The sequence below is a fragment of the Pteropus vampyrus genome, unplaced genomic scaffold, assembly GCF_000151845.1.
Source record: "Pteropus vampyrus isolate Shadow unplaced genomic scaffold, Pvam_2.0 Scaffold1, whole genome shotgun sequence".
NCBI classification, from domain to species: Eukaryota; Metazoa; Chordata; class Mammalia; order Chiroptera; family Pteropodidae; genus Pteropus; species Pteropus vampyrus.
In genome coordinates this window covers 35,124,659-35,136,457 of record NW_011888782.1, presented here as the reverse complement: position 1 = coordinate 35,136,457, position 11,799 = coordinate 35,124,659, and the positions used below count along the sequence as shown (strand labels likewise).

The 11,799-nt window shown below is 34.6% G+C and overlaps 1 protein-coding gene across 1 annotated transcript in view; it reads right to left on the bottom strand.

Moving 5' to 3' along the window:
- The window catches only part of MORC1 (MORC family CW-type zinc finger 1), a 157,153-nt gene that overhangs the window by 61,415 nt on the left and 83,939 nt on the right, over positions 1-11,799 (bottom strand). The window contains exons 15-17 of the mRNA XM_011355579.2: positions 10,765-10,893; positions 5,737-5,842; positions 830-968 (exon numbers count right to left, since the gene is read on the bottom strand). Coding sequence (XP_011353881.1) covers positions 830-968; positions 5,737-5,842; positions 10,765-10,893 — 374 coding nt within the window. The remainder of the gene's footprint in view (positions 1-829; positions 969-5,736; positions 5,843-10,764; positions 10,894-11,799) is intronic.

Below are 11,799 nucleotides of genomic sequence, written 5' to 3'. Positions count from 1 at the left end.
AAGCCTGGGAGGGTCTTGACTCCTGCTCCACAAATAATTCTCTATTGGAATAAGCATTCTGTCCTGACATCTACAGAGGGTTCACACAGTTGAACATATACTACTGACCTCTTCGAGGTCTATTTGAGGAAGTTACCAGGCTACACAATTAAAAAATGTCAAACTTGGGTTCTGAATCCATAAAGTAAATATAGATCTAATGACTTTATTAGATCACTGATTAAAACAGTATTTTTGCATGCCACCTTTTCTTTCTTTTGAAATTGTAATGGTTACCTACATTTACTGATAGTAATGCTATATTTATTGAATTTTCTTACCAAAGAAATATGACTCTCAGTTTCTGTATTAATAGGCTAGTTTTTTTTGAAGTATAATTCTTCACCTCAAAAATCCACCATCAGGGAAGAAGCCTAATGAAATTTAAAAAAAAAAAAAAAAGAGCCTAACCTTTGGAGTCATATGGAACCGTGTTCTAATCTTGACCACGTGACCTCTGACATGCTGGCTGACATCTATGAGGCCTTTTGTGCAGCTGCAGAATGGAAATATATTCCCCTACCTCACTCACACTCAGTGTTATGTAGATGGACTTAGATATCACATGTATAGTATGTTTTAAGAACTCGCCTCCCTTTCTGGACTCTTGAGCACTTGTGCTCACCTCTAGAACACTCCTTAGATGCCAAATTAAAAGGAGGTGAGAAAAGAGGATGGAAAAAAGAGGCTACACAATTTACTTGGGTAAATTATATTAGTCAATCTGCACACGTAAAACCAACAACTCAAGAGTCTGGGTAGATTTTGGAAAGAATTAATAACAGCTCACCTGTGGCTGCTGTTCTGTCAGGCGATTCTGATACCTTTGGACTGACTCTCGAAGTTGCTTATCTTTCTTATTTTTTGATGATGATACCGTGCTCATGGTACCCAGAGGGATGGAAGGTAAGCGTTCTGTGTGATGACAACTTCACAATAAACAAGTACAAGAGACAACATCAGGAGAAAATATAAAACTATTTACTGTCTGTAAAAGATTATTTACTTCCACAAGGATTTATCTTTATGCCTTATATCCAAAATTTGAATACAAGGTAAAGAGCATTGTATTGATGACTTAAGTAATACATGACCTTAAATCTCCAATTTGCATGGAACAGAGCTTAATGGGAAAAAATAGCTTGATGGAAAATGTGAAAGGTAGTATATATTTACCAGAATGTGACACTATTCATTATTTACAAAGGCTTCATTTATCCTGCATTATCATGAAATGAGGATTTTTGCAAAAATGTTTTTAGATAACCGAAGCTTATCTTATTACTGTCAAACATTTTTTCCCCAAAATTTTGGGATAGAAATCCATATGTCTGTCCACAACACATCAAATAATTCTGCTTCTGAAACACATGGATCCTTTGTTTAATGACTCAAGATCACTGTGAAGACCGGTAACTACTGTGATGTGATGCAGTACTTACTGATAGCCTTATGGATGTAGTAGAGCCCTTCATCAAATAGCCCCAAATAACCTCCCCACACAGGCTTCCCCCTCCCCGACTCCCCACCTTGGCAACATCTTTGTCTCCCTTCTGTTGTCAGTATGTCTGCTTCTGCGGTCACCCTATTTCCCGACATTATTGATGTGCTGTTTCTATTCACTAGTGGGTTAATACATGTATTATATCATCAAATAGAATTATATATAAATGACAATAAACAGGCTGTGAATGAGGGCTTCCCTTGTTATGGTTACAAAAAACACTAATGACTTTTGAGACATATGGTTTGTAAGGTTTGAGGATTTTTTTCCCCCTACTTTTGGTTTTGTGGCTATGTTCTGGGAGTTGTTAGCCAAACTGTTGAAAAATTGAGAGAGTATATTGTGCATTTTGGTATAGAGGCTTGACAAAGATCAGAAGTTCAACTTCCATTGGTCATGGCTTTGATTTATCACTGGGGATGTACGATAGTGGGCAAAATGTTCAGGTCAATTCTTAGCAAGGGTTTTCCTATTATGTGGGTACCGAAAGGAGAGGAAAGGGACAAAATCAATGTACATTAGTCTAGGAGAGGGAGGAGGAGGTTAAGAATAGAGACAGGGCCTTCTCTCATCTGAAACAGTACAGGAAAAGTGAAGCAGATCAAACCCCTGATTTCTGTTTTTCATAGCTGCAGCATTTATTTTTCTTGCCCCCATCAAAAGAGAAAAAAAAAAAAAAACTACAATCAAATTCGAGTACTACTGTGGAAAAAAAAATCCACTTATATATGATATTTGTTGTCATTGTTATTTTCAAGGAAAGGTGGTAGATAAAACAAATCAGGGGACATCTACTATATATGTAGCTGCCTGTAGTGTTGAGATGAAGACATCTGTGGGGTGGCACCTATATAGGTTTCTATTTCATGTGACAAAAGAACCTAGTGACAACACTAAGTTTTTATTCAGAAAAGAGAAACTACAAATATTTTATTTAAATGCAATCCATTCAATTGTCTTCAAAAATCTTTGGAAACAAACTAAATTTTAATGTAGAATACAATCCACAGATATTTTTTAACATCTTTTTCAAAATTTAGACTTTTTTCTTTCAGTCAAATGATAGGCATCATTTTTACTCTGCTGGTGATCCCTATTTTCAGTGCAGATAAATACATAGCATGAATGTAATGGAAGCGTACTGATATCTATTTCTTGGGTACTGAGACAAAATGTCTAGCCTCCCTCTGTGCTTAAAGTGGAAAACAAAAAAAAAGAGGCTTCAGTGGTCTGAAAAAGAATGGCTACATTTTACCAGCCTGAGTCACCAACTCTGATATTACCGTTTGTAAAATGGCATAGTTTGTCACCGTAAAGAATTAGGCTGGAATTAGCCTTTCTCAAAGGTAAAAGATGCCTTCAGTGAGGTAAGGCAGAAACAGTACAGGTTTTACATAAAATGCCTGGCCTCAAATTTCAGCTCTAGGAAAGAACCCTGGACAAGTCATTGCACCTCTCTTAGCCTCACTGTTTTCTCCTCTGAGAAGTAGAGAAAGTTTATAGCGTTATTGTAAAGATGAAATGAGATAACATATGTAATTGCTATGTGAGAGAGCTGCTATTATGTTTCCTACCCAAGTTCTGGGTACACAAATTTTTTATTCAAATGATGTTCATTAGCATTAACCCTGCTGACAATTGGCAATTAACTGCTGGCAATAAACTATATTTTCTGTAAATATAGATAATGCCACTTTTCACTCCATTACTCTCTCCTTCCATTCATCAAATGTTGCCTAAAAAATAACTATACTCCACTTCTCATCACTTTCATATACTTACTTTATGCAATTCTATCCAAATACAATTGTGTGTATATATATATATATATGTATGTATGTGCGTGCATGTGTGTGTGTGTGTGTGTGTGTGTGTGTGTATATAAGGGTTTTGTCTAACAATAATCTATTTTATGACATAGTCTCAAAGTATACATGGCCCATCCTGCCATAATGAGAGGACTGAATGAGGTCATCGGATGAATTTCTCCTCCCCTAAAAATTACCATATCTACTTGCTGTCAATAATCTGTCATAAAGAAAGTGTCAACTCTTATGTAACTGCCCTTGTAATCAGGAGTTTTCTTTATATATCTCCTAAATCTTTTGCTGTCACTTTAAGCATACTTTTTGTCATAATCTTTTCAGTGGATATAAAATATAGATGGTCAAAATTATGTCCATATATTTAAAGAATTAAGGACTTAAGAAATCAGAAATATAAAAATACTTTTTGCATTTTAAGCTTTTAAGGTCCATCAATTTTCCACCAACATGGCTAAATTCATCTTGCCTGTCATCACAAATAACACTGTTTTGATGTGTAAAAGAGACAGAACTAATGCAGCTTCGAAACTAATTTTACATTGTTCTGTTACGGCATCACCACTTTTCAAGAAGAGGGTGAAAGTGTAGGTGAGTATTTTGGAGCTAAGGGAAGCCGTAGAGGACAGAGTCCCAGTTCTACAGGTCTGATAATGGCTAAGACTGGTCTAAGAAGTCATAGGTATATGGTTAGATCTGTAAAAAGGGGCCTAAATTCTCATGGCTCGTTATCAAGGGGTCCCCAGGGAACAGGGACTTAGCAAATTGACCTTACAAGAGGCTCAGCTGGAACCAGAAAAAATGCAAAAAGTACTATTATTATATCCCATTCTAGGTGATAGGAAGCTGAGTTTAAAAAAGATTATATCACTTGTTCAAGGTTTCACAGCTAATGGAGCTCAGAATCAAACCCAGGCAGTCTGGCTGCACTGGCTGAACTCTAACACACTGTCCTATGCTGTATGAAAAGTTCTTAGTTCACAGTAAGTGATCAATATTATTAACTTTTTTTTTTTTTGAGAGTTTTGGACTTGAGTCAATTTCATTTACATTGCCAAGCACAGCTCTTTCTACACAGAAACCGAAACAACAACAATAACAAAAAAACTTCTATTAAACAACACGTGGATGAAAATAATGACACTGACAATGAAAACACTACATATCAGGCTGTCGTTAATACTGGCACTAAACCAACCCTTTGTTCTGACTTGGGAGATATTTAAGTTTTAAGCTGGGGCTGGAATCGGGTTTAGGAATCAGAAGACCTTTGCCAGTGGCTTCATGAACAGGTTTCTTAGCCCCATTGGGGAATTTTCTCTTCTCTAAAATAAAGAAGTGAGACTAGATCAGTGTTTTATGAGCCTACTTTCTGGAGCTCCAGCTTTTTGCAGAGAACAGAGAACAGAAATGAGAAGTGAATGCCTTTGGCCCCCAGATTCCCAATCTCCAATTCAATCAGGACAGTTCTGCATTTATCTATTTCATAAATTTGGAGTCTAAAACAAATTTTATTTGGGGGAGGGGAAAAGGTTCTGCTGCAAACCAAGAAAGGGAAACTGAAACACCCCTGGGCCACGTGAAATCTAAAACCCTCTCATCTCTAACATTTTTTCTCAGTTTCTAAATATGATTAACCTGGGGACTCCATGTAGAAGAGATTTTAGTAGCAGTTTCTGATTTTTTTTATTTGCTTTTTTTCGAGGCTGGATAAAAATAACCCAACAAGAGTTATTACCCTAATGTCTATATTAGCAATATTGAGTAACTTATCCAGGCCCAAGGACTTAGAATAAACTCCATGGAAAAGCAATGCTCAACTTAGGGGTGACTTTGTTAAAGAGATATGCTAACTCTTTTTCCCCCCAAGAAAAAGAGTGTAAGTCTAAAGGGCTTGCAATAATACTTCCATTCATCAATATTTAATCGATGTTTTTCCTGTTTTAGTCCAAAAGCACAAAGCAGCGAAATCAATATATGACTTAAACATAAAAAGCACATAGTCTAACAGTTTAGTCCCCCTGGAGACACACTCTGGATAAAAACTCTTGTACAATAAGGTGCTATGTTGTGTGAAAATGAACTAAAAGGCAGAACTCTTAAACACCAGGTTGTAGTCTCCCGCCAGTGGAAGCACAGAGCTGCACATCCCAACATTTGCAAATAATTACATCTAGGTTTCTTTTATCTTAATGGAAAAGCACGCTAATGAAACATCTTTTCACAGGTGGCAAGGGGCTAGAAAGAGTTTTAAGAGATGGCAGTTACTAAGCTAAAATTTATCTATAGCTGACATTTTCCAGTTTCATACATATGTATTTTAGGAATTAAAAATGGATAAAGAATTTTAGAAAACTGTCAAAAAACTACCTGTTTTCCAAGAGGTTAGGATTATTAGCACAAATCCAGATATCAAAATATTCTTTTTCCTGATGATTAGTAGAAGATGGCAAGACTCTCCATTTAAGGCAAATATCTGATAATCAAAACAAAATCACACACAAGAAAGACCACAATCAGAAGTGAATCTATCATAATAAAATGTGTCAGGCTACATATACCAAAGTATGAGGTATCTTTTGATCCAAAGACAAGTAAATCTTTGATTATGTACCATTATTCTTTTTTTCTTTTAAAATTTTTTAATGAAAAAAGAAAGTATAAACAAATCAAAGACCGATAAACCGATAAAATTATTTGCAAGGCGTATGATTAACACAGGATAATAACTTTACATATTATATAACACATCCATAATACATAATCCACAATTGCAAATCAATGATAAAAAATTAGAGGTCCAATAAAAAATTGCTGATATCTTAACTGCTGAAGACATATTTTACATTATGTGTAAAAACAGCAATCTGAACTTTTCACAAAGTATAGAATTATAGTCATATCTGTTGATATATGGTCACTATTTGAGGAGCATTTTACTATAAAGGTCAAGAGTTACAGCTACATCTAATGACAGATTAGCAGTTCATTTTGATTATAAAAACATTTGGCCTCCAGCAACGACAATCTTTTCTCAATACCTGGTTTAGAGGTGGGCAAACCATGGACCTCTGGGCCCAATGTAGCCCACCACCTGTTTCTGTAGAGAAAGTGTCACTGGAACATCACCATAGTCATTTATTTACAGACTTTCTAGGTCGCTTTTATGTTACAAGGGCAGAACTGAGTAGTTGCAATGGAGATGGTATGGCCTGCAAAATCTGAGATATTTACTATGTGGGCCTTTACGGAAAAAAGTTTATCAACTACTAGTTTAGAATATGTAGCATATATGAAACAGAAATACTGGATCAGTTTCCCAGGATCACTCTTTTTTAATTCCAAAAAAATTATATTATACAAAGCAATAGGTTATTTAAGGACATAAATTCTTTAACAGAAAAGATTTGGATTTTATACTTTGGATTTAGTAATATGTCTACATTATAATAGTTGAATAATAGAATGGTAATCTTCCTTTTGTATGCAAGTTTTTTAAATTTTATTTTATTATTACTTTCAAGTATACAGTACCTTGAATTAACATTTATATAGTTTATAAAATGATCCCCCTAATTGTTCTTTCTCTCTTCTGGCTCTCCATCTAGCCATTATGTTAATGCTAACTGCATTCCCTATGCAGCGCTCCCCATCCCCATGACCACCTATCAACTTCTAATTTGTATTTCTTTAATCCTTCACCCCATTCTCCCAGCCCCCACAACACCTCTCCTCTCTGGCTGTCACCAGATTGTCTTCTATATTTGTGAGTCTGTTTTTGATTAGTTTGTTCTTTTTATTTCTTAGATTCCACATATAAGTGAAATCATAGGTATTTATCTTTCTCTAGCTGACTGATTTCACTCAGCATAACAACCTCTAGTTATATCCATGTCCATTGCAAATGGTAGGATTTCATTTTTTTTAATGGCTCAGTAATATTCCATTGTATATATGAACCATAACTTCTTTATCCAATCATCTGTTGAATATACCATTATTCTTGACGGCACAACTAGTCTAGGATTCTATGAGCTACCCCAAGACACCACCAATAAACTATTATTGTTATTATTATTATCCCTTAAACTCTTTCCAGTTAGTTTCTGCAACTTTCGGCCAAAGGAATTTTATTTTTTATTTTTTATTTCTTATGTTTTTAGATTTATTTATTTATTTATTCATTCATTCATTCATTCATTTTCAGTGACATTGGTTAACAAAATCCAGTAAGTTTTAGTAGAATTTTAAATAATAGATCCCCCTCCACCTCTTCTTAAACCACACAAAGACTTCCAGTGACTTGACTCCCCTATTTTCTCTGTCCTATTATCTATCTTCTGAAAATACCACTTTGTATCTCCAATCACTTGACTAACAAAGAAAATCAAGTTCTCTGAACCATTTACACAGTTCCTTGTTCTGCACTTTTTTCCCTGCTCTTATCTCATTCTCCAGCCTATAGTTTCTGACTTCCTTGTCCCTTTCTCCCTTTCAGTCTCTCCTTGCCTTTAGGACCAAGGCACTCCACACTCTCCCAGCTATTCTTAACTTTAATCCTGAATTCCTTCCAGATACACTGCTAATGGTGCTTAGGTAAATACTTCTCTTTGTTCCTCTAAGATGTTGGCAGTCTGCACAGTGGTTATGGGCTTGGATAGCTCTACCACTTACTATCTCTACAATCTTGGACAAATTACATCTCTATTGTTCATCTGTAAAAAGAGATTATTATTAGTACTTACCTAAATGGGTTTTTGAGGATTAAAATACACAATAATAACGATAAAAGCCAACATGCTAGACATTACCTATGATGGTTAATTTTATGTGCCAACTTGATAGAGCCATGGGGTGCCCCTATTTAGTCAAACATTATTTTGAGTGTGTCTATGAAAGTGTTTTGGATGAGGTTAACATTTTAATTGGTAGACTGAGTAAAGCAAGTTGCCCTCCCTAATGTGGGTGAACCTCATCCAATCAGTTGAAAGCCTAAGTAGAACAACAAAGGCTGACTGTCTTGTGCGTAAAAAAGGAACTTCTTCCTTCCTGACTGTCTTGAACTGGGACATTAGGTTCTTCCCAGGTACGGGGTTTGTCAATATTCAGACTGGAACTGCATCACTGGGTCCCCTGGTTCTCAGGCTTTCAAACTCAAACTTGAATTGAATCAATGGCTCTCCTGGGTCTCCAGCTCACTGACTACAGATCTTAGGACTTGTTAGCTTCCATAATCATATGAGCCAATTCCATATAATCAATATCTATCTATCTATCTATCTATCCATCCATCCATCCATCCATCCATCCATCCATCCATCCATCCACTCACCTACTCACTCATCTATCCACTCATCTATTGGTTCTGTTTCTCTAGAGAACCCTAATACACTATCTTAAGCACTTAGTAAACTTTACATGTGTTAATACATTTTATTTTCACAAAACTGTAGGTGTCACTATAAATAACTAACTCATTTTATAAATAAGGAAACTGAAAGAGAAATTAAAGAATTTGTCCAATTTCACACAGCTTTCATATACTGAAGATTAGATTCTAGTAGTATCTTGCATATATCTGACTAGTCAGGTCCTCTTTAGACACCCCAGGCTCAAGATTAGGGAGGTGTTCCCTTGGCACTGTGTAAGTAACTGCATTTTACATACTATGGTGTGCTTTTTTTGGTTTCCTTGGTTTCCTTGCTGAATGGCAGGTTCCTTGTAGAAAGTAGAGAGTGTCTTTAATTCTCTAACTCTTTGTATAGTGGCTAGAAAATGTATCAGAGGAACACAATGTATCAGAGGAACACAATGCTTCAGTGATGTTATTCTCCAACTAAAAAATTCCCAGTACCTCTCCACTGTTTATCAAAGTGAAAACGCCTTATTGTGGCATTCAAAGCCTTCTAAACATGTTATTTAATCTGATATTTTTGTCTATTATTCATTCATTTATTCAGTTGTCAATTACTAAATAACAACTACATAGCACAGTGCTAGGTATTAAAAATAGAAAGATGACTCTTTCTATTATTCTACCAAAAAATTTTAGCTGAGTGTATACTTGATGTTAACATATATCTCCCACTACATCTCTGCCTATCAAAATTCTATTTTAAAGATCATGGCAAGGCTATCTCTGTCATGAAACCTTGCCTCAACTTCCTCCTCTTTCCCTTTGAACCCTCGAAGAATTTTGTGCCTCCTTTACACTATTTACTTGACATTCATATCTCTTACAATTCTTTTCATGCCTATGTTAATCTCTCTCTTAGACCCTAACCTCCTTGAAAGCAAGAACCAGGTTTTATTCACCACTTTTGTCTCCCTCATGCCCCATTTCTTTCTTTCTTTTTTTTTTTTTGCAGTTTACAAATAGTTTATTCTGTTCACATTATGCAGAATTTCATTATCATCCATAATGTTAGTACAATAACTAAAACAGAAAAAAGAAAGCAAGGGAGAAAAAAAGTTTTAGAGTATGGCCTGACATATTTCTAAGGTTTCTCCCCTTTAGTATGCAAATATATATCAGTGCATTGTTTTTAAAAAGAAAGAAGACTGTCCAGGATTTATTTATTGTTCAGGTGCCTTCTCCAAAGTATGATAAAACAGGAGTAAATTCAATAACGAGTATCTGTAATTGAAACCAATTTAACTATAATAAAAAATATCTTTCTTTTCTATTATCACAATATCCCAGTTGCATTCACCTGTCTTAAATTTTTTTCCAAAAGTTAAGACACAACTAATTATACCTTATTAATTCCCTCGAAAGCAAAAAAAAAAAAAAAAAAAAAAAAAAAAAAAAGGACCAGTCAGCATACCAAAGATACAAAGATACACATTAAAAGTACATCTACATCTTTCTTAATTGGCCCACTCATTACATTTACATTTGGTCATCCTTACTTTTAACATGTATAGAATTCTTTATATAAATGTATGTCACTATAAATTTAAAAAAATTAATCTAGCATAAAACATGCTTTCTTCTTATTGAAATCTTAACCTCAGTCAATTCTCAATCGTTACAAACTCAAATAAATCCACAAAGAAACGTAAGCAAAAGTTTTTATGCTTCTCTTAGTTTGTTGAAGAGACAAACAGCACAAATTTTACTAAAAATTTGGGCCAACTCACTGCATATTTTCCCCCTTAAATGAAATATAAATTAGAATTGAAGCAGTGTATTGCCATAACTTACCTTGAAGATAAGTGGGTTCTTCTGTATTTATAGAACTTAGACTACAGACATTACCAGTTATCTCCAATTCAAGTGCTTTTAAGGAGAAACTAGTTTTAAACTTTCCCTCACGCCCCATTTCTTAACACAATGACTTGCATATTTAGGAATTCACTAAATTATTGCTAATTAGAATGGAATTTAATACTCGCCACATTGAATAATGAATGGGATGGCCATGGCCTGTCTTTTTTGATACTGAATAGAATCTAAAGACTTCTCCATGTCCTTGTTATTCTGGTATCCAAATTCATTCCAAAACAATGTTAGATTTCTATTACCTAAAAAAAAAGAAAACAGATAAAGAATAATAAAAAGAAAATACAATCAATAAGATCAAGATAAAGAAAAGAAAGTTTGGATATAAACAAATATATATACAATATTATCTCAACTATAAAAACTAATACATATATAGAAATAAGAGATTAAAATACTAATGTTGGTGTTCTCTAAATATGGGTAAAATTTGCTTTCTGCCTTATATTTTCTTACATTTTCCTAGCTATATACAATAAATATGCAATACCTTTATAATAAAACTAAACACAATGGCAGTTTTATACATATACACAAATATATATGTATACATATATATACATATATATACACACACGCACACTTTTATTGTTCAGATAAAATACGTTGACATTTAAAACTTTTATCTTAAAGTCTTCTTGGAGGGACGGTACTGATTTAACTTAAAGGCCACCCTTAAGACTATTGATACAAATATTTATCATCTTGTCTCACAGCCAGAGTTTTTTTTACCTTTATTTTATCTCTAGTTCCCGCTTCTACCAGTCTTTATTATTAATGCCCTACCCTCGTGCCAGATTCTCTTCTTCCCCTTTGCTTAGAAATAGCATTTGTCATGAAGCGCCATTCAGGAGGCCTCTTTAAGAGGCTGTGTTCTTAGCCTCTACACTGGATTCACTTACTGTTCAGGTGCCTCTTACAATGCTAGGAATTACACTGCTAGCAAACTTCCCCACAAAACAATGGCTATATATATAAACACTATTTGAATAGCAAAAAAAAAAAAAAAATTACATTGGAAACAATGTCAAAACCTATAATATGGAATCTATAAATTCCATTTCCAAACAAGGAACACTGGACAACTAAGACTTAGAGCTAAATGCAGTGATGCATCAAGGTATCCAAGACCAAGTATTAATTTTTTT